The sequence below is a fragment of the Microchirus variegatus genome (genome assembly GCF_963457635.1).
Source record: "Microchirus variegatus genome assembly, chromosome: 11".
In the NCBI taxonomy this organism is placed as follows: domain Eukaryota; kingdom Metazoa; phylum Chordata; class Actinopteri; order Pleuronectiformes; family Soleidae; genus Microchirus; species Microchirus variegatus.
This window is the reverse complement of record NC_139812.1, coordinates 18,314,190-18,338,896: the sequence shown is the minus strand read 5'-3', so window position 1 is coordinate 18,338,896 and position 24,707 is coordinate 18,314,190. Positions and strand designations below refer to the sequence as shown.

At 37.8% G+C, this 24,707-nt stretch overlaps 1 protein-coding gene across 1 annotated transcript in view; it reads right to left on the bottom strand.

Moving 5' to 3' along the window:
* eys (eyes shut homolog) overlaps positions 1-24,707 on the bottom strand; it is a gene marked incomplete at both ends in the record, with an annotated part of 153,601 nt that overhangs the window by 3,014 nt on the left and 125,880 nt on the right. Inside the window, 5 exons of the mRNA XM_083897393.1 lie at positions 1,481-1,625; positions 3,081-3,247; positions 4,687-4,869; positions 10,877-11,049; positions 22,271-22,494. Coding sequence (XP_083753519.1) covers positions 1,481-1,625; positions 3,081-3,247; positions 4,687-4,869; positions 10,877-11,049; positions 22,271-22,494 — 892 coding nt within the window. The remainder of the gene's footprint in view (positions 1-1,480; positions 1,626-3,080; positions 3,248-4,686; positions 4,870-10,876; positions 11,050-22,270; positions 22,495-24,707) is intronic.

Sequence of the window (24,707 nt, the reverse complement as noted above, 5' to 3'; positions counted from 1 at the left end):
CAGGCTCCCCTTCTCTCTGCTGCATTAGTCATTGGCATAAAGAGGATGCAGGGGAAATGTCATGCTCATTCATGAATATTCATGGCACGATGCTGTCTTCTTGGCAGACTCAAGTGATGGCTGCCGTGCTGCAAACACAAAACCACGGGAAGGCAAAGCAGATTTATAAGGAAGATTATAGAAACTATTTTTATTTATAAGAGAACGAAGCAGGAGTCTGACAATTAGCAGTGAGATGCGGAGTGAATGTTTGTTGCGGGAAAACATTTTCGCAGGAAGTTTTTCAAATTGTTGCGAACCGAGTTATTAAAAAATAACGGGATCAAAAGGTTCAGTATTTTCATCGATCCATCAATCGACCACTTTATCCTCCACATGAGTGTCATGGGGGGGAGCTGTGCCGATCACAGCTGACATAGGGCGGTAGGCGGGGACACAACGTGTAGAGTTCGCCAGTCCGTCTTAGAGAAATTCTGCATCAAAGCACCATGAAATCAGAACTTTAACAAACCCTCTGATGTCTTGTTATTTAATCAAGAACATAAATTGAGTGACAGTTTTTTTTTTTTTCTTTTCCCGGCAGCCACAGTCCCTCCTGCGACACCTTTCCACAGGGGAGTGTGGATCTGTTGATAACTGGGACTGAAGTGCATTATCAGTGTGTTCACTGCCAGCCATCATGATTAGGGCTCGAGGAAGGTCACACAGATCTGATTAGACGTTCATGAGTTCTCATTACACCCCCGAGCAGAAAGGTTATGGTTCCACCAGCACCGCCTGGCTCAGGTAGTGCTTACCAACAGCGTGGACTATGGCAGTGCAACGCAGCTAGTGTGGGCAAACAGATGTTTTACCGCAGATGATTTGATTTTTGGACGTCTATTTGGTGAGCAAAAAATGAATAAAGCTAATAAATAAGCACACACACAGCACCACTGCAGCCTCTGAACACGAAAAAAAAGCCCCTTTGCTCACCTCAAATGGATCTGCCATGACATTTATAATAACCGACTCCATCGCTATAGTGCCGATACCGCGGAATATTGTTATGATGATATTCATAGCTGTTGTCATTATAGCGGTTATGGCAATCTTGCTCCACAGCGCTTGCACATTAGCTGGAAACAATGGATGTTCACCAGAATACATTCCTACACCTGCGAGAAAGACCATAAATGATGCTGATGATGACATGAAGTTTATTTGTACGGCACCCTGGTTCAAGTGACTTATCAGCGGTGGAAATAGTTCTGCACCCCCGACACACAACCGTATGGGGCGTGAAGACATTAGAGGGTGCAGAGCACAATCGACTTCAGAACTGTGCTCTGAAAGTGTTTGAGAGTGTAACTCTCTTTTCATTACACACCTTCGCCTCTGCTCGCAAAGAGACAAAGATCCTGAGAGAAACTCCAAAACCCCCAGTGCTCTAAACGCAAGACAGCAGTGTTGGGATGTAATGAAGCTGTAGCAGTCTTACCCTGAAAGCCCTGATGGAACCTGGAGCCAAGTGGCAACAGTTCAGGAGTGTACTCATTATATCCGCCCACAAAGAGCTGGTTGAAAACATTGAGGCCCACCAGGGGTCCAGGAGACGATCCCGTCCTGTTACGCTGACCGTTAACCTGAGAAAGACATAATAAAATGCTGGAGTCTTAAATCTGTACATGTCCCTGGGTGGGAATACAATTTATTTAGATAAATACGTGCAATTGACAGTGACGGGAATGTGTAATACCGCTCAAAAGTTTGGGGTCACTTAGTAATGTCCTTATTTTTTAAGGAAAAACGCTTTTTTTCAATTATTATAACTCATAACTCAACTCATTATGACTCATAAATACACTCCATATATTGTTAATGTGGTAAAGGACTATTCTAGCTGCAATCATCTAGTTTTTAATAGAATATGTACATAGGTGTATGGAGGCTCATTTCCAGCAACCATCTCTTCACTGTTCTAATGGTACATTGTGTACATTGCTAATCGTGTTAAAAGGCTATTGGATGATTAGAAAACCCTTGTGCAATTATGTTAGCACAGCTGAAAACAGATTTGCTGGTTCTTTGACATAAGGGCAAAATGATTATTTTGAATAAAACTCATTATTTCTAATCTCGTCAATGTCTTGACTATGTTTTCTATTCACTTTGCAACTCTTTAGATGAATAAAAGTGTGACTTTTAATGGAAAACACAAAAAAATTGTTTAGGTGACCCCAAACTTTTGAGTTTCAGTAGTTTATGACCTATAGGTATATGCGGCATACTTGAGTATTAACCCCGATAAACTTAAACCTCATCACACATGCTTAACTATAAAAATAATAGTATATATAGTTTGTAACTTAAGCAGCATTTCCCAAGATTCTGAGAGCAAAAATGTACAAATGTATACAAATAAGAAATAATCTGCTGATTAGCAGAGGTAGAAGCACACTACCTGTACTATATAGTTCTATTTCCATGCTTTTAACCGTGGACAGACTCACAGCTAACTCACTCATGATGTGGATTTTTGAAGCAAACATTCATCTTGGGAACATCCTGTTCTCCCCCCGATTTTCAGAACAGAAAGTGATCCCTTGGTACAAAATAACCGTAAGTGTTTCAAGAACATTCACCTCACTGTAACACCACTCACCAGCTTACACCAGAAAGTCTATTGTATTGTTGGATACATTATCCACTACATTTCATATTTATTTCCCTTCCCTTTATTCCATCATTTGTATTTCTTATAAATCAATAAAATGCACTTTTACCGATGTTTGCTGCAGATGTTTTTTTTGAATGACACTACTGCTGTGCTTTCTTGAAATTGATTTTTCTTTTGTGTGTGTGTGTGCTTGTTTTTTTTATCTTTGTAAAGCACCGAATGAACTTTGTGTTGATGCTGCACAAATGAATCTGCCTCAGTCTTTGGTTCTGGTTCTATTTGTTCAAAGGTGAATCTGATCCGCAGTGAGGACAACAGTGTTAAAAGGTGGAATCATTTACCGTTTCTTCCCCACTATCTTCATGTCTGCAAATCATTTAGGCGTGTGCATCATTAGTAACGTTCCTCATCGCCACATTACCTTCAGCCATCCTGTTTTCTTGGACCTTCCGAATGCGACAGCGTGAACGCTGACGCGGTGGTTCACGGGATTACCGACGATGGTCGCCACACCCGATCCGAGGTTAAATCTATGAATAACTCGGCCATTTTTCAGTCCCAATGCAAAGAAGTCATCACCGTCATTTCCTGCGAAACACACACCACATGAAAAGTTAGCCATAAGCACGGCAGACTAAAAAGCAGAGGTGGAAAAAAGTATTGTGCTCAAGTAAAAGTACCAATACTTTGATGAAATAATTACTCAAGTAGAAGTAAAAGTAGTCATCTGAAAATGTACTCAAGTAGAAGTAAAAAATAGTTCATTTGAAATGTAATTTTAAAAGTTAGTTACTTTGCGTGGGGTGTGAGGGTAGAAATATGACAAGGGGTCAGAAATCCAAAACTATTTTGGTGCTAATCACATCATCATTCGTCTTCATTGTGCTGAATTTTTATTTTATACTCAGTAACGGATAGGATTTATAAAGTAACTAAGTACAATACTTGAATCAATACGTACTCAAGTAAAATACAAAATCCTGATTTTAAATTGTACTTAAAAAAATACAAAATACACACAAAAAAAGTATTCAATACAGTAACTTGAGTAAATGTATTTCGTTACTTTCCACCTCTGCTAAAAAGTAAAGTATTCCCTTCAACTCAAACTGGGAAAAAAAACATGCTTTCAGTAAAAAAACACACATCAGAAGCAACACGTATATAACAATCTATGTATAGTGATTTGCTTTAATTTGACATTTACACACGTATGATCTATGTTGCTTCTCTACCTCAAACTGTATTGTCACTTGATCGTTTTTCAGTCCTTGGTGATCAAAGAGGCCTCTTCATTAAACCAATTATCATGCAAGGTGCTCACATTTCATCTGTTCCATATTGTTCCTTTGAATATGAAGCATTACCAGCAGTGCTGTTCCCTCTCCTGACAACTGTTTCATTATTCATATTTCTTGTTTTTGCCTCCACCTTGAACAATTTTTCTCTCAAGGGAAAACAAATGCAGAAAATCTTGAAAATCCCCCCCCCCCTCCTCCTTTGGATGAAATATGCTGGTAACAATAACACAGTGGTTACCTGCGACCAAATCTGACCCCACAGAAGGGAAATCCTAATTTAAAGAGATGGCTACTGACAGCACCATAGTGCACCTACACCTCAAAGTCTGTTTATAGCAATTAACTCCAACACTCTGGAGATGCTGGTCCTGTGTGTTTACTTCCTCCTCAAAATAGCAACATGCTTCTTTTGAGAGTCAAGAACAATAAGACTTTCGTTGGAAATGAATTAATTGCTGGACCACAGGAAGACTCATTATTATGGTCTCAAAATCTGCCAAGAAAGAAAATCCTCGGGGGAATCGTCTTGATTAGAGGCTCTCAGAGGAGAGTGGAAATCTATTAGATGGCACATTACCATACACAGCGGGTGAAACCTCTCAATTGCATCTCTTTCTAAATCTTTAATGAAGTTTGACATCCTAAATCCAACCAAGGAGTTTTCCCCTCTTTTCATTTGACAGAATGGTTTCAAATTGCCGTGCAGGTGTCAGGGATTGGCCTCACCTCGTCCTTTGTGCCCGGCGAACAGGATCAGGTTGTCTTTCACAGCGGATGAATTGTTGGCGAGCGTGAACCTCAGCTTGAACTCATAGAAGAAAGCGAGGCTCGGCATGGAGGAATAAGCCACAAAGGAGGTGTATCCGAACTCGTCGCTTCCACTGAATCTGGCGCGAGTGATATCGATGGCTGCAAAAAAAAAAAGGAACACATTTTCCCCAACACATTTAAAAGGATCATGTTTGTGTTAGAATGAATTAGCAGGTCTGAATCAGGACTTGCTTCACAGGTAGACACCAAAAGATGGCACTATTGCTACACAGCACATAATAGAGGGTTAGAGTAAAAAAAAAAAAAAAGAAGAAGCTATTAGATGATGACCTGTTTTCAAATACTATCGCCTCCTCAGACCTTTTCTATTTTCATTAGTAGCTGTTTAGGAAGGGTTATGGGCAAGGAAGCATCACTTCATAGACAGTGTTCATAAGCAGAGCACAACATTCCCGGTGATTCAGTTACCATCTTTAGTTTACTTATTCAGAATGCCTGGTTGATTCAATAATGTTCACTCGTGCATTCCATCTCAGCACACCCATGTACTTGATTTTACACTTGGGGGGGGGGGGGACTCAATCATTCACCACTATGTCATTCTATATGTGTTCAAATTAACATGCGCTCTCTCTCTCTCTATATATGTGTGCGTGCAAGTGAGTGAGGATTCAAACACTAAACATCTCCTCTGCACCTGAAACGCCTTGCATATTCCTCTGCAGCCCCAGGCGATGTCTATGAGGGGTTCACACACACCCCCCCCCCATCCGCACTCTTCAACTGTCCTCAGCTCCGTTTGGCTGCTAAATTATTGATAAACCTGAAAATGCTTCTGTTATCACTTCTGGATCGGGGCGGAGGTTTATTTGTTTAGCTGTGCCGGGATTGAATTGATCACATATTCGTGATTATCTTCTTTTTTGTCCGGCCATAACAGCTCGGCTATGCTTTTTTCCCCACCTGTGCAGACCGTGAAGACATAAGGCATCATTGCAAAATCAAACAACCACGGATGACTTAATAGTAGACAAATATTGTGCAGATTATCTAATCTAATATGACGATTATCATAAGAGATGACCAGGAAATAAAACAAATAGTGTCCATAACACTACTATGAAATAAAATAAGTGAAAACAGCTCTGCTGTGAAGTACTAGATTAGTACCAGTATGTTTTGATTAGAAATAAAGAAGGGACAAAATCTGATAAAATACACAATTAATAAACAGTTCAAAATTGCATGGATATATTCTGAAATAATACCGCACAGTACTTCTTCTCTGCAAAGCATTTTTGTAACATGGTGTTCAGGAGGAAAGAATGACATGTGGCACCATAGTGTGAAATGCATTCTGCCAAAAAAGAAAAAAAAAAAACTAAAAACCTGCATGTATATCATGCTCATCTCAGCAGCCACAGAGCAGCTGAGAAGACAACACATCTCTTGAAACGCTGCATACAGTATATATTGTTATGTTATATGCTTTTCAGTGCAGGAACGATGCAAGGTTAACAAGAATCCCAATAAATCAATACTTGACTAATGTGCTGATGCGGAATATTGCTGCAGCGTTAAAGCATGCACATTTCAAATGGAATGGAATGGTTCAAAATTTGACTCTGGAAATGGAACGTACCAAAGAATGCATAACGTGTAAGGGTGGGTTATATTTCCTTGGGATGCCCGATAGTGTATATGTAATAATAGTTGTAGACGGTGCAAGTATAGAATTCAAGGAGGTAGCAGCCTATTCATCCTACTCTATGTAGTCATTAGTCATATCGGGGGATCTTGTACGGAGCCCCCGAAGTGACATGAGAAAAAAAAACAAAAAAAAACAATTTTTTTTTTTTTGAAATTTCGAGTTTCAAAGATGAGTTTCAAGAAAATATGAAAAAAAAATGTTTTGAACAAAAAAAAAAAAAAATCATCATTGTTTGGAAACTCAAGATTTCGACTGTCCCATAAAAATGAAAAAATATTTGGAATTTTTTTTTTTTTACCATCATTTTTTGGAAACTTGAGATTTCGATTTCCCCCACTCCCAAAAAAAAATTGGAAAAAAAAACAACAACTCATAATTCATTGGAAAGTCGAGATCTCGACTTAAAAAATCGAGATTTCCCCCCCCAAAAAAATCTGTCATTTTTTTTTTTTTTCTCATGTCACTTCGGGGGCTCCGTATTCTTGGCACGTTTGCTGATACCCAATAATACATTTTAAAGCCAATATTGGCCCATTAGATTCACATCTCTCTTGTGTGTCGGTTTGGGCACAAGCATCGGCATCTGTAACCAGACACCCCTCACCATCCCTACATAACCAAACCCTAAAAGTTGTGATGATTACACTCTCGCGACAGAGCCTCTTATCCAAGTCGAGACAATCCACCTTCTCCATTAAGGGCTGTCAACTGTGGAACACATTGCCAACCGAAATCAAATTATAACTAAATTTAGTTATAATTAACTAAAACTGTTTGCAACCGAGTCTAAGTGCAGGCTAAAAGAAAAACAGAGCTGTACCCATTAATTGTTTTAGATATATTTGACATGCAAGTTGTGTTTTAGTGTACGATGAAGTGTAGTTTTATCATATTTTATTGTACGGATTATGTTTTATATTTATGTGATTATGTTTTAAATGTATCATTTGACAATTGTTATTGTGCGTAATGTAGTTTAGCTTGTAGTTATTGTGTTATGTAATTTTACGATATCTAGTTTTATATTTACATATATACGTGTATATATATATATATACACACAAATATACATATACATACATAAACACTCACGTGTATATATACATATATACATATATATACATACACATACATATATACATACATACATATATATACATATACATACATATATACATACATACATATACATACATATATACATATACACATATACATACATATATATATATACATACATATATATATACATATACATACATATATACATACATACATATATACATATACATACATATATACATATACATACATATATATACATATACATACATATATATACATACATATATACATATACATACATATATACATATACATACATATATACATATACATACATATATACATATATACATATATACATATACATACATATATATACATATATACACATATATACATATACATACATACATATATAAATATACATACATAAATATACATACATATATACATATACATCTACATACATATATATACATATATACATATACATACATATATATACATATATACATATACATACATATATACATATACATACATATATACATATACATACATATATACACATATATACATATACATACATATATACATATACATACATACATATATACATATATACATATACATATATACATATACATACATATACATACATATATACATATATATATACATGTACACACACATTATGTGTGTGTTATAGCTATAAACCCTATGCACAGCACATTATTTGAATTGGATCTATGTTAACTGTATTGTCCCTGTTTAAATACAATTCTATTCTATACTGATATTATCGAGCTATGGTGATGGTATACTTGATGGTACTGTGCTCTGTGTGGCTGTATATTATAAATACAGCATGTTGTCCACTTTTAATTCAAAATATGACACTAAAACACAAGGCACATCATTCTGAGTGAAGTTATCTTTAACATTATTAGTATTTCATGACCCTCGACTCTTTCACATTCTCCCGCTTGCTCACAGACCGTCCTTATCTGTTAGACAAAAAAATACAGGAGCTGGAAACCAAGAGGTAAAAAAACTTTCAATTTAGAAAAAGAATCCCATCACTACTTCAAACAACAGTAGACTATTTTGTCAAGGATAGCGAATGAGAAAAAAAAAGTTCAAAAAAGGCAGATACTCTTCATGAGCGACTCTGATCATATCTGATGATATCAGGATTAAACATGCAGACATCATCCGTGCACTTAGTGCGACACTGGAAGGTTAAGATTGCACCGTGTGGTATGTGGGTGCTGGGACTCTGACAGGAGCTGTGGCACGGCTGAGTGACTTATATGCCAAGCACCCTGCTGCTCCCACAGTCAGTGAAGTCAAACAAAACCCTTTGTTTTCGAGAACCGCCGCCTTTGTAGACCCTCATTTTTCAACGGCGATGCTGCTTTGAAAACTAAATCTTTTGAAGCATTGTTAAATAGAAAATTACCACTTGCTATCATTTGTCACAACACATCCACACGAGGACTTCCAACGACAGACGCTTTTCATTTACATTAACGCGGATGATAAGCATCTGAGTGCTTACCTGCACACCGGTGCAACTGTTAGCAAGACAATATTTGCAAATTTGAACTAAACCTGAACGATAAAAAACATTTATATTAAAACTACAATGACAGAAATTATCATAGAAGGAAATCAGCATCCTCATCATCTTCTGTAATCTATCAAAGTTTAAGCAAGATATTTTAGTCTGGATCCCCAGGGATGCTGCGAGCATGCATTAAGAGTCAAATGCAACAAGAGGAATGCAGTGGTTCATTTATTCTGTTAATCAGCTCAACAACTACTGCTTGTAATTATTATGACTTTGCTTAGATTAGCCTTAGATTAGCCTGTCAGCAATTTTATGACCCTTGATTAAATCTTTTTATAGCTGTGGAGTTGTGGGATACAAATAAGGCCGCGTATACTGTAGCTCACAGTGAAAGATTAAATAAGAGTGAACACACACATGCACGCACTGGCAGAAGGCGATAAAGAGGAGTAAAGGCGTGATAGAGGATTCAACTTTCTGGTAATGTGATGGAAGGAGCAGCAGATACATTTTGGAGGGGGGAAAAAACGACAGAAAAGTTACTTTACAGCACACTGGTGTAAATACTTATGTTTGGAAGTAAGATCTTACAAACTAAAATAGTATTTTATATATTTTATATATGTATCTAATCTATCTATCTATCTATATATATAGACATGTTTGTATATCTATATATATATACGTATATGTATATATTATATACATATACGTATATATATATACACATATATATATATATACACATATACATATATACATATATGTATATATTATATACATATACGTATATATATATACACATATATATATATATACACATATACATATATACATATATATACACATATACATATATATACACATATACATATATACATATATACACATATACATATATACACATATACATATATACACATATACATATATACACATATATATATATACATACGTACATATATACACGTATATATATATACACACATATATATACGTATAAATATACACATATATATATATATATATACATACGTACATATATACACATACATATATGTAATCACCAACTTTGTTATTACAAGGGGGAAATGAAGAATAGCCAATTTCAATGTGATGTTATTACAGTGTTATAACGGTAAGATAGAGCTGCAACTAACAATTCATTTGTAATCGATTTATCTGGTGATTATTTTCTTGATTAACTGAGTTATCGTTTGGTCCATAAATCGTCAGAAAATGTACAAAAATGTTGATCAGTGTTTCCCAAAAACCTGGAAATGATATTAATATCAATATATATTATCAATAATGTCTTGTTTTGTCCACAAACCAAAATGATTCAGTTTGAATTATTTCGTTGTTATATGGAGCAAAGAAACCAGGAACATGTTCAACTTTAAGAAGCTGAAAACTTGCTCTAATTCTTTATAAAACACATAAAAACAGATGAATCGAAGAGAGAATAGTTGATAATCGCTTAATCGAGTAACTGTGTCAGCCCTACTGTGAGATCATTTCCTCATTACCACAGTAGTTACATTGCAACAAGGAGTCAATGCTTTAAAAATAACATGCAAATGTAAAGTGCTACAGCAGCCGTGAGCGTTGCTTTGTTTATGAAAACTACTGCTGGAGGAGGATGCGTGTGCTCCATCAGCAGATTTGAGTTTAGCTCCCAACAGATTATCCTTTCGCCGAGTGTCCACGGCTTTTCTTTCACTTCAGCCTCTTACGCTGACAAATATAGGCTATAATTATCAGTGTGGAAGCGCTTTCTCTCGCAAAACACCTACGTTCATCACACAGTAGACCTTGTCTTCCGTAAGGGCAGAGACACACAACCTCCAGCGGTGACTTTGGGATACATGTGGCTCCGTGACCGCAGGGGTTGTGCTCGCAGGCGTTGAACTGGCACAGCCGGCCTGTGTGGAGCGGGGGGCACTCGCAGAACCAGTCCTCGGCATCACTGTAGACATGTGTACACATAGAGGGAGAGACATCATTAGCCCCAGAGGTGAAAATGAACCGTGACTTTATAGCAACATGTGCAGATGCTTTACAAGCTCACACTATGTGGCCTGCTGAACACATGTGGAGCACAAGTGAGGATGAAATAACCTGGCACCTAATGCACGAAACATGGAAACATGGAAACATGTTAGGAGTAAATGTGTCCGGCAAACTGAAGGTGATGTGCAGTCTAAGGGTGAATTCCAATTCCTTGCTTAACCCTCAATCTTAACCCTCAATCTCAAAAATGCGCGATCCCGCTAGTGCAAGTGCTGTCCCGATTCTCATAAAAATTAAGTTGAGGGGCCAGTTTAAGGACTGTATCGCCCTCAATATTGAGATTTTCCAAGACGACCCTTGGGAGCAAGGGCTACCCAGAATGCATTGCGTGTTTTCACATAAGAAAGATGCCGTCGAAAGCAGCGAAGCGAGTGCGATACAAATTAAGTATTTTCTTTGTTAATAGAGATATAAAAATGATGAAAACCATTGTATTATCTTAGTTTAGGCCCATATTATGGATTACTGACGTCATTGTTGCGTAACATTTATTTTAATTTTACAATTTTTTGTCAATAGTCGGCCGGTGCGGACAAGCGATCGTTTGCTATGGTTTACTTTTCAATAAGCCGTGGTGTGTGGTAACTGTCAGCTGAATATGTCCGTGGTTGTGGTATTTGTATGAGTTTCATCTTATAACTAACTGACAAACTAATAACTTGACTGAAAAACGGATCGTAATAAATAATCGTGACGTAAATGTGTTCTTCTTCTTCTTCTTTTTTGGAGTTGAGAGGGGACGCATCTTTCGAGTTATTCTACCCCCACAGTCTGAAGACGTATCTGCATTTAAGGGGTGTCCCATTTCTAAGTGACAAAATAACCCTCAACACTTGGTTTTGAGGGCCAGTTAAGATTAAGGGTTGAGCTTGAGGGTTAAGATTGAGGGTTAAGATAGGAATTGGAATTGGCCCTAAGATTCAAATCCATGTACAGACAGCGGTGGAGGAAAACAGAAGCATCAGGATGAATAACATCAGAAAGCACACGATTAGATTCATAAATTGTACATCGAACGTCGCCTTTCCAACTTTACATCTCGCTCGGCAAGAAAAAAAAAAAACAACACACGGCGATATTAAATTCAAAGTAATATTCAATTCATACTTTATAAAAAAAAGCTCTAAGATGTGTGTGGATTTGAAAGGTAAAATATCAGCGAGGAGGGAAGCAGTGGTGGGATTTCAAATCTATAAATTAATAATGTGTTTTGAGCAGCAGCACTGCAGGCTGTTATTTTGCTCCTTGAAAAACTGGCTCCTCGAAATGAAATATTTACATTCTGTCACCAGAGTTTGAACATTGTTAGATATGATTTTATCGAGGTACAGCAGGACGCTCGAATGCGGACGCTCTAAAATGTCTTGCTTACGACTATTAGCGGTCTGCTAATATCAAGCTCAAGATGTTTCGTGGCACAAGTTCCACACACGCGCGCCGACGCTTGCCACACTGTGACCATTGTTTTCGCGACGACAGTCGCACACAGACGATAACTGCCACGCACGGAACAGAACAGGCATTGCCATTTGAAGAATTAAATATTAAACGGGACGCACCTCCTGCTGGTTTTTCCACGTTTCGGGGCCTTTGAGTGCTGCTAATTTGTCCCTTTGCATTGTCACTTTCTGTTTGCGACACATGCCTCGAGTTGCTTTGCCTGCAAATGCTCCAGTTTCCTCCCACCGGGAAAAAAAAAAAAAAAAAAAAGGCAGGTGAGTTCCTCTAAGGCGAACACTCGGAATTACACTTAGATGTAAGTGTGAATATGTCCGTCTGTGTAAGTGCGAGCGTGTCTGGGCTGTGATACAACGACTCCAGATCCATAACTCCAGCGTCTTAATTAATAGAAAGTAAAAAAATAACCTGCGATAAAGATCTTAAGATAATGTTAAGGATTAAAGTTAAAGTAAATGCTTTGGATAGCGTTGATGAACGTGACATGTTTATATCTTCTGGTTGTGTTTTAGGTAAACATTTGTGCATTTACGGGCATTTTTCTTCATTTAAACCGGGGATAATGTGCTTTTTTTTTTGACACAACACACGGCTCATTATACAGAGGGATCACACAATGCAATGGAACAATGAAAATATTCACTTTCTACACACAGGGTATGAAAAAAAACACAATTCGCCTCAGATGTGTGCAGTTTATAATGATCAGCACCAACAGGAATCATTTTTGACGTGACATTTTTTGTCTATGTTTTCATGTTGCAAGTCCACATTCTCATAGAAACAAGAGGTTAATGGTGATACTTGTGAAGGGGAGTTGGGTTGAAAGGGTAATGGAGACAATAGAGGAGAGATACAGACCAGGTATTGTTGTGTAAGAAAAAAAAAACCCAATAACAATAGTGATCATCTTCATTAGCTCTATTTATGGCATTTATAAGAACTTTTATAAGAATTTTTAACACTCCAAGGTAAGGTAAAGGCCATTTTAGATCATCTCCTCAATCTACAATATGTCAGTTATGTGTAATAATGATAATGATAATCATTACTACAGCTGTGTTTGACTATAATTTATCATCACAAATATCTCATCAGCAGCGAATATCATTTGGCAGCGACTCAAAGTCTTTTGACATGCTTGTTGACACAGTTGAGAGACCTGCTGGAATTCAAACCAAAATCAGAACGAGGGAAAAACATAATCACAAATTTTTTTGGTGTCGGATGGGGCTGGTTTTAGTATTTTTTTTTCCTTCTTCTTTTTTTTTTTTTTAAACCTGCGGATCTACTGGGATTTTCATGCACAACCATCTCTTATGGAGGACAAAACCTGATGTAATAATAAATAAATAAATAAATGAATAAATAAATGCTTTACATTTATTATGTTTGCCTACATTTATTTATTTATTTAGGGATTTATTTATTCATGCATTTATTCCTGTATTTATTTATTATTACGTCAGGTTTCGTCCTCCATAATCTCTAGGGTTCACAGAGAATGGTCCGAAAAACAGGAAATATCTTGTGTGAGGTACTTCTCAAATAACAAATACTCAAATAACACACATTTTACACAACCACGGTATACGAAAGACCAGCTCTGAACCCAAAAAACGCATCAAAACCTTAAAACAGATGAGCTACAACACAGTGTCCTGTGTACCTAATAAAGTGGCCACTGATCACTGGATTTTTCAATAAAAAAAAACAAGGTAAAGTGTAAATAGATGAAGTGCGGATGAAAACACTTGAGTTTTAATTGGCCTAATCAAAAAAATTCGATATGTGGGGGTGACGAAAAGGTGATTTGAATTTTTCCCGAGGCAATCATTCTGATTACTGCATTGAAATAATGTTTGCAGACTAATCTGAATACGTTAAGTGCAGATAAATAAAGTTGATACTTGCCATATTTTTTTCCACGCCATTTGAAAGCCTGCTAGTGCCACAGTGCACACACTGGATCAATTATTAAGAGGAGGAGTACATTTTTAATCAACGCGTACCAGATAATATCATAAATGATTGATCGGTTAGCTTATGATATCCCTGTCGTCGGGAAACAATGAGCCGTGTGGCCACATGCATCGCTCAAATTTCATCCCTTGTAAGTTATTTACACAACACTTCTTTTACAAGAGCTTGTTGGTATGCAAATAGCACCGATGGATGGAGCTCCGTCGCCTCGTGCTCTGACAGAGTTTAGTCCACTTCATCTTTTGTTAAAATAAAAAAAATAAATAAGAGGGCAATGATTTGTTGATTTGAGTGTTCCTGTCTTGGTACTGAAACACCATTTGTTTTCCACTGTGACTCTTGGTCAGTGGGAGGTAAACATTCATTTGAAAGACTTCTCTTCGCTTGACTCAATTATTTGTCATCGGAATTCTGTTACGAGCTAAAGTTGAGATTCACACACGGACAAACTCAAGCACCTGTTGAAGCCGACAACCGTTCGATATTTTCCTGACCTCGTCCAGGGACCCTTGCAAATATTTCTCTGCGGCTGAAGACGAGTGACTGTCTGTTCCAAGTCTCCTTCACAGACTCCTTTGAAACCTGCCGCCACAGAAAGCTACACTTTGGATGACACTTGAAATAAACCCCTTATACAAAGGCGGCGTGAGGAAACTTTTCCTCAGAGGATCAGACAATATTTCTACAGTCCGACCTAGAACACACTACACTCTGTGGAAGCAGTCGCTCACTTTCTGTCTCACTGTTTTAAACTTCTGACAACAAAAGAGGGGAAAGCATTTGTTGTGTAACAGTAAGTTGACCTTTCTTCACTGCTTTAATTACACAGGTTCAGGCCAATGGATCGTCGTGATTCATTAGACAGGAGTCTGCCTCGCTGATAGATGAGATTCTGCCGTTAATCGCAACGACTAAGTCTGTGTGACGCTTTCGGAGCAGTATATCACATAAACTAAGCGTTATGCGGTGACAGTGACTCTGCTGCATCACAGCAGGTGGACCCATTAGTGACAAACTTGTAATTTTGTGTCAGACGAGCAGCCAAAGATGCGACATTCAACTTGTTTTTTGGATAAAAAACACACACGGGGGAACACAAATACATAGCTAAAATGACTACTGACACTATAATGGGCTGAGAGACAAATAAACAAGGTCAGAAAGAAGGAAACGGCCGTTATGTGAAGGATTATAATGTGAGAACGCAGAGACTGGCCTGTGCTGGAATATAAATACATATATATATATATACATATACGTATATACGTATATACATATATATATATATACATATAAGTATATACATATATATATATACATACTTTTTCTTTGTAGAGTCCAAGAGTCCAAAAATGACATGACAACAGTATAGAATAAGAAAAATGACAAGACAAAGTAATGATGCTCTGTGTACAACTCAAATAAAGTCTAAACCAAACAATGTTATACGTCTCCGATTCACAACTTCAGATAACAAATCAAATGTGCTGCACTAGAGGTTTCACGCAGTCAAATGTGATGAAGATTTTAACGAGAACAACCTCTGAATACAGAGCTGTGTAACTGTGACTTTCTCCCCAAAAAATCTTATGAATACAAATAAAATTCTAAAATGAAATACAGGTCTCCTCTGCCTACTCAGTGGTTAAGGATACAGCTGGGGATTTTTCTGTATTTTTCTTGTTGCCAGAACATTTTTTAAATTCCAACTCATCTCATTAAGTACTGTCTGGGTATTTGAAGCTTTAACTCACTGTTGCCCAGAAACTTTGCATGTGTGAAGTTTCTTTTTTTTTTTCCTTTTTCTTATTCTTTTGAAAGAGTTGCATCTTAATTGGTAGCCATTGGGTTAGGGGCTGGATGCCACCGGCAGAATAGGAAAGTCAGAAAGTTTTAAGTGACTAACACGTTATTAGAGCCCAAGCGCTCAATGGTGTGAGGACAGAACTTGGCACCCTTTAACTTTGCCCTAGATTCATGAAGTTCTGGAGACATGTTTTTTAGGCCAAGACCTAAATAAAAGCATATTGGAGCCATACCCAACAACACATCTGCAAAAATGATGTCTAACACTATCGAGACCGACAATTTCTGATATTGTTACTTCAAAGTTTCCCAGGAGCAGAAATGTTATAATTTCTTCTCCAAGACTATTTCAGAAAGTAGAATTTCCACCTCCTACATTTGCATGAATCATTAACCATCCGCAGAACAACTGACCGCTACTTAATGCAAAAATGCAAGGACCATTAAGATTTTTGCAATGTGTTTTTACTCTTATGCAAAGACACAGCATGTGCATCACTCTGATGAGCACAGAGGTGCAAGGACCCTTCAATGTTGCCTTCAGCTTTGATTGGATTTGTTCTTTTTAAATTGAATCACTTAAGAAAATACAAAAAAACCCCACTAAAAACGGTCAAATATACCCTCACAGAATCCGACCATGGATTCCAGATTATATGGAAACATCTATCTATCTATCTATCTATCTATCTATCTATCTATCTATCTATCTATCTATCTATCTATCTATCTATCTATCTATCTATCTATCTATCTATCTATCTATCTATCTATCTATCTATCTATCTATCTATCTATCTATCTATCTATCTATCTATCTATCTATTAGTATTTACCATCAATAATGTTTAAGATTGTCAAACCAAACCTTAATAAAAAACCCTCGTACAGCTGTTTTAAATGTACTTGTCCTTCAAAATCCAAAGACACCAACCCAGTAAACCCCCGGTAATGAACAACTTTTATGCGGAAAATATTCTTCAGGGACTGGTTTCCCACAAAAGGACGATGGCTATGCTTGTTTTTCATGGTAAATTAAAATAATTGCATCTTGGACCTTGAGTTATTTTATAGGTACTTTAAAAACGAGTATATTTGGAGGCCTGATTAAGATGAAATTGGTTTCACAAGTTGCAGGCGGCGGGGTGGAGCGGTGGTGGTGGTGGTGGTGGTGGTGGGGGAAATTTACTGTTAAGTGAAGTTTTGCGTGTCATTGAGGCCGGTCTGTTCACGGAAACCAACAAACACTGTCATCACTGCGGCCAATTAGCAGGATGTTATTCTATCTGTGGAAGTTCTGCACCGAGTGTGCTTGTGGTTATATGTTAATGTGTTTGAGCATAAGTCAGTCATCTATTTACAGTAATAACTACTCCATATCATGTCCATCTGTTTTCTTTTTATATACGACAGCAAAGACAAAACCTTGCACTTTTATTCTGTTTAAAGTAGCTATAATCACTATTTTTATATTTATAAAAAAACAACATTTTCTCTTAAAATGCAGAGATGACATTCATCACCTGACATTACAGCACTTTTATGTCCAGCAAACTTTCATGACGGATGTAAAAATATCCACCTACCAGCAAACTCACTAATTAACACGTTACATTTTGTGTGTTTACTCTTTACAAACAGCAAAGTGTAATACTGCAGGTTATGTGTAGTACTATTGCTGCGGCACGGTCATTAACATGAATATTACATAAACCACAATATCTATATTAATGAAAAAAAGAAAGAAGAAAACCTAATATTTCTCATAGCAAATGTACATAATTACACTGGTCAACACCACATTTATTGTTTAAGTTTTTTTTAGCTGATTTAGGATCATTTTGATAATGCTGAATCCAAAAATCACATTGGTTTTGCTCAATCAGGTCAACTTTCTGAACAAAGCTACATATTTGTACATATTTTTTAACATTTTTGTTTACATGTAGGGTATTTTCACGTCATATGATGCAACATTCTTTTTGATTTCTTGCAATCAACACATTCTGAAATAGCATTTTTTTGCATGTGCTATCTTATGACTAATTGTTTTTTTGTGAATTAGTGAATGAAATAGCTTTGACTAGATCTTGCAAAAATAAGCCTTACCTATTCTGCTACATCTGCGGTGAACACTCCATTGTTCCTAACAGGAATCTGTGAGAACACTTTTTTTTCCCTTCTAAAACCTTTTTTGGATGAGAAATATTAACGAGAATAAACTGATAATGTCACAAAAATGTAATCAATTTAGTCAGAAGATCGGATTTTTCAAAATCAAATTAGCATAAAAACCTGATTGAGAAAAAAAATGGATGTCCTTTTTGGATTCAGCGGTGCAACATGGTCCTAATTCAGTTGAAAAGACAGACAACTTACATTTTTGTAACCCAGTGTTATCAGACATATGAAACCTCTCCTTTTACCATTCTCTCTCTTCCCTTCTCTTAATTCTTAAACGCTGATAATACGAAGCTGATCTCCCCCCCCCCCCCTTGGTACAATTAACATGGACTCAAATCATAATCCAAACCATGGACAGGAAGCTGCCATCTGCTCCCACAAAAGCTTCAATGCCAGACACAGAGGCGAAGGGGCGCCATTGGCATCAACACAGCAGCAGGACATTCAGTGTCACTGAACAGAGGATCCAGGGGCAAATGTCTTCATCCCGCTCCCCCCTCACAACTGGTCAAAAGATCTGGCGTGGTACTCGCATTATATTATATTTTTGTAAATGTGCAATCACGGCATTACGACATGCTGCATTTGCGCGGATGCAGGTGTTTTCCTTCTGATGAAATATTTTCATTTTTTGTGTGTGTCCTTTTCACTGTCGTTACAAAGCAAACTGCAGACAATGCACGGATCCCCCGTGCGCCTCGTGAAAAACAATTTCCGCTTTAAAATTTCCATCTGCTGCTTCTACAGTGGCTCTAATGACATGCTATGTGCAACCTGCAGCTGAGGTTTATAAATGACACTGGTATTGGACATCCCAGCGCTGGCGCTGAAGAATAAACCAGCCGTGGTCCTTTTGGTGCCGATTGCCTGGCTTCTCACACTGATGTCACCTAAACACCTAATGTGCACAGTATGCATCATTCACCAACCACAACCCTCCCCCAGTTTAAAATTGATATTTCTACATGGCTTATTGAACAGGAAACCCACATGAAATGAGGGACAATGCACGAAATCACCGCACCTGAACTCGCCATCAAAGGCCTTATTCGTCATATTATATTGTTTCGCGGTGCCACAAGCCGGCGGACAGATTGAGCCGAGCTCTGTGAACTCCCAGCGACCCTGCGTGCCGGTGCGGTTCAAGAGAATACTGCATTAACGCGTATTCATCACAGAGATAATTGCAAGGCCCACTCTTTCACACATGACAAGCCAATGTGACCACGATGCCACTGCCTCTTAATTGGTATTCTCAGACCTATTCATATTCCAATATTCACTGTGCCCTTTTTCATTTCCTTTTTTTTTTTTTATAAATGCAGCTGTTAATTGACAGTGTCATCACACAATGAAGAAGACATTTAGGGCTTCTATTTTCCGAATTATCCAAGGTGAGGAGGTTTTATGCGTCGTTAATGCATACTTGAATAGGAGAGCCAGTGTTGCTGTGGAGTGGAGTGTGATGACAGTCTGATGAGCTGCACCATAGATAAAGATAAATTTGGCCCAGCACAAGAGACTAACTTTGGCCCAGGGATTTCTGCTGAATGGAAATGGAAAGAACTGGGAAGGAACGGGAAATGACATTTTTTATTCCAAATATAAACTCTTGCCTTGCTCTTTTTTTTTTTTCCAAATTGTTTACACCAGTGGTTCTCAAATCGTTCGGACGCATGTCGTGACCCAATTATTTGAGCCGCTCCATTTTATATTAATATAAACAGTGCACAAAATGTTCACACTCGGGATGGAAGTAATGGCTTAAAATAATATCCCTGCATTTTTTTAAGGTCGAAAGGCGATATACACCATTTATTGGTATTTAACTCAAAATGTGCTGCGTGTTCAGTTTTAACTTATCGCCATATGTGTGATGTCGCAGGCACTTTTACTAAAATGCCGTGCACAAAACGAAACACCGAACGGGTCCTATTTTTTTTCCTGCTTAACGAAGCACAGCTGTGCAAATAGCAAAAAATACAAGCAAAAACACCAAAATAACAACAGACCTGTTCTGCCTGAGAACAATATCATTTACATATCTGTAACTTTCATTGCGACTGTACTTCCTGTTTCAGTTTCCTGATATTGTGGAGGTCGAAATGAAAGAGAGCTGTAGCAGTTCAAACGATGTTGTTGATATATATGTAATGTTGCCTCTGTGTGCGTCAGAGAGCTGCAGACCTGTGTGTAAAGAGGTGTCACAGCAGAAGCTGCTCTTGTCTCAGTTCATGTCTGTGTCTACATTAAAAAAAACAAACTCCAGCTGCTTGTTCTTATCTTTTTTCCCCCCGCATTGTAACCACCACGAAAAAACCAATCATTAATCTGATTCGTCGTAGTTCCAGTTGCAAATGTCAAACAGTCCGAGTGCAGTGTGCATCAGAAAACAATGTTTCCTGTGAAGACTCGAGCTGGGTTTTTGCCAAAAGTGGAGGCGGCGCCACGCAGTTAAAAAAAAAAAAAAACCTGCTGGAGAAGAGAGAGTTCCTGCGGCTCAATGTCTGTCTGTGGAGAGCAGAGCTACGGAGCTACTGAATACAACATGTCCAAGTTAACATGTCCACAACCCACTGAATCACTGCTTAACACTATATTTATATCATATTACCATATTTATCTGTGTTAATACAACAGGAACATAATTAGAAATTGAACTTTTACATATGACAAAGTTACAACATGTTTAAAAAATGATTTTAATCTGCAATTAAAAAGAAAAAAAAGAAAAAGGTTTTGGCCACACTGACATTAACATCTTTCTAATTTATTCTGGTTGACGTAACGCATGCTGAGGACAAAATCATTAAGTCACTGCGGGGAGTTTTGTAACCACAATTAAAAGAAGTCAGTTATGTGAGTATTTTAATAACTGCTGTCAGACTCTTTGCACGCGTTATTTTACGAGTCGAAATTCACAAGCAGGAGCTGGCACTGAAAATAATGACCCCGCAGTGTAACATGTAAAAGAAAACGGTGGATTCTCAAAAAACGGACTCCTCGCAGCAGTGTTGCCGCACGTCACGCCCGAAACACGCCGACAGTTTCCTTATCGTCGAAAAAACATTTATCTCGTGTTACTGATTTCACTGGTGTCACAAACCCCTCGGGGGGTCCTTCACTTTCATCGTCGCTGCACAACAATTCATCGACTCGCAAAGCGGCAGCTTTTGTAACAGCCTGCATGTCGCTAACAAATATTTGGCAGGTTCGACTGACTGGCAAATTCCAGACTTCGCCACGAATTCTTGAATCATGTGAAATGCAAGATAAGAAGACAAAGAATTGTATGATTGCGTTTTTTTTTGTCCCCACTCTTTATGATTAATAATAGGATTTACACAGATTTTCTGCTGATACCATTATTTCCTGGTGCACAGTTCGCCCGTACACAGTTGACCTGAAATGACCTACACAGATGTGCAGTATGAGATACTAAGGAAAACTATTTCATTTGCATTACTCAGCTGGTCGAGCAAATATCACGTGTGATATAACATCCATAACCCTAATCTACTCAGCTGCTGTTCAACCTCCTTTTCTAAGGTCACTCCTAAGTCGTGTCCCTTACGTTGCTATTACAGATAGAGGAAAGATATTTGAGGCGTTCTTTTTTTTTTAGCGGGTTTCAAGTTCAAAGGGAGTTAAGTAATGTTTAATTAGAGTAAAAGGTGACCTCGTACCTGACACAAGTTCCTCCATTACGACAGGGAAGGTGTTGGCAGACGGGCGGGTCACAGTTCTTGATGTTTCCTCCTCTCGCGCCCTCGCCCACTAAGTAAATCTCCTTCGAGTTGACCTGAAGTTCCCTGATGCAGCCAATGAATCTCCTCACTCCCTTTGCACCCCTGTCATGCGCGTCCCAGTGGGACGAAACATCGCCGAGAAATATGGGTCCAAAGGTTTCCTGTAAAAAAAAGTAGGAGGCCAGTGATCAACATTTTAGTAACTCATTATAAAACTCCACTCTTTTTTTTTTTTAATTATATGAAGAAGAAAGATAAACACTAGGGGCTACTCTTGCTCTCTAGCGTCACGTGGATGAAGCACAAGATGAGAAGAACCTGGAGTTCTTATAATTTTTTTTCCCGTCCTCCAGAGTTCATGTGATAATAAACATCTTGATTCAATTAGACAGATGTAACTTATCTCCAAATAAAACCAGCTGCAAGCCTTATTTGATGTGTAAGGTAACTGGGTAGAATTAATGAACTTGCAGCTTATTCTACCATAACGGTCAATTTATCGAGTGAGGTATAATTGTGTGTGTTACAAACTTAAAAGAAAAAAAACACACAAAAAAACCCTGCAGACCGTTTAATATTACCACTGAATTATATGTATTTGGTTCACAGCGGCGACCTCAAGGTTGTTCAAATCACACTGATTACTACTTTCTAACTGGGTTTGCGTAACACTCTCGTACTCGTGACACGCACGAGCAAATATTAAAACAAATTGTGCAGAGAATATTTATTCATATTTTTGGTAAGACTTCACATTATAGTACAGTATCAATATGATAATTGCATGGTAGTGACTTAGGGTGAATTCCAATTCCTTGCTTAACCCTCAATCTCAAACATGCGCGCTCCCGCTAGTGCAAGTGCTGTCCCAATTCTCAGAAAAATTAAGTTGAGGGGCCAGTTTAAGGGCTGTATCGCCCTCAATATTGAGATTTTCCGAGACCACCCTTGGGAGCAAGGGCTACCCAGAATGCATTGCATGTTTTCACATAACAAAGATGGCGCCGAAAGCAGCGAAACGAGTACGCTACAAATTAAGTATTTTCTTTGTTAATAGAGATATAAAAATTACGAAAACCATTGTATTATCTTAGTTTAGGCCCATATTATGGATTACTGACGTCATTGTTGCGTAACATTTATTTTTTATTTTACAATCTTTTGTCAATAGTCGGCCGGTGCGGACAAGCGATCGTTTGCTATGGTTTACTTTTCAATAAGCCGTGGTGTGTGGTAACTGTCAGCTGAATATGTCCGTGGTTGTGGTATTTGTATGAGCATCATCTTATAACTAACTGACAACCTAATAACTTGACTGACAAACGGATCGTAATAAATAATCGTGACGTAATTGTGTTCTTCTTCTTTTTTGGAGTTGACAGACTGGACGCAGCTTTCGTGTTATTCTGCCCCCTATAGTCTGAAGACGTATCTGCATTTAAGGGGTGTCACATTTCTAAGTGACAAAATAACCCTCAACACTTGAATTTGAGGGCCAGTTAAGATTAAGGATTGAGTTTGAGTTTGAGTTTGTGTCGGCAAAACTGTGGCGTAAAGCAGCTTCAAGACTAGCACTATGGATCTCAACTTTATAATATGGTAATTACACTGATTGTACCCTGTAGCAGTTTTCATTACCAAGCTATTACCTGGACAAAACCTTGGAAATAACATGATATTATCCTAATATAATATTACCAGACCATTGTTATTTCTAGGCTGAAAACTATATCAGAATTATGATGGTATCACCACATTTTCACCTCCCTATCTCAACAGTGATATATAGCATTTTTACAGCAATTTCCGAAACGTATTCACATTCACGCTGGCGTCGTTAAACATAAATGTAAACATACTGATCACATTTTTAAGTCTTTTGGATTATCGGTGCTTGATGTTTGCTGACTTTAAGGATATGAATCACTTTGGGATCAATGTAAGCGACAATGCCGAGGCTGGATGTCTGGAGCGGCAGATGCAGCCTAAAACTGCACAGGGTTAATGACATTGTGTGTGAAATGACACTTAATCTTGACATTTCACGTCAGTGGTTGCAGAAATCATATATGAATTTATCTCATGCAACATTCATCATGGCGGAGGAAGGAAAGGCGTCAGACAGATGCAGTGGAGGTGTTCGGGGGAATGGTTGGTGAAGTGTTAGGCCACATAATCATCTAAGACGTTGGCATAATGCAAGCTTTAAAATTACATAACATCCTATATTTTCAAAGCCTATAAAGAGACATGCATGACAATGTTCACAGGGATTTGTATGTCATAAAAGCTCTATATAGGTACTTTTAAGAATCTTCAATGCTGAAGGTTCAAATAACATTCTAAACACCCTTTCAACGCGGTAATCTGTATT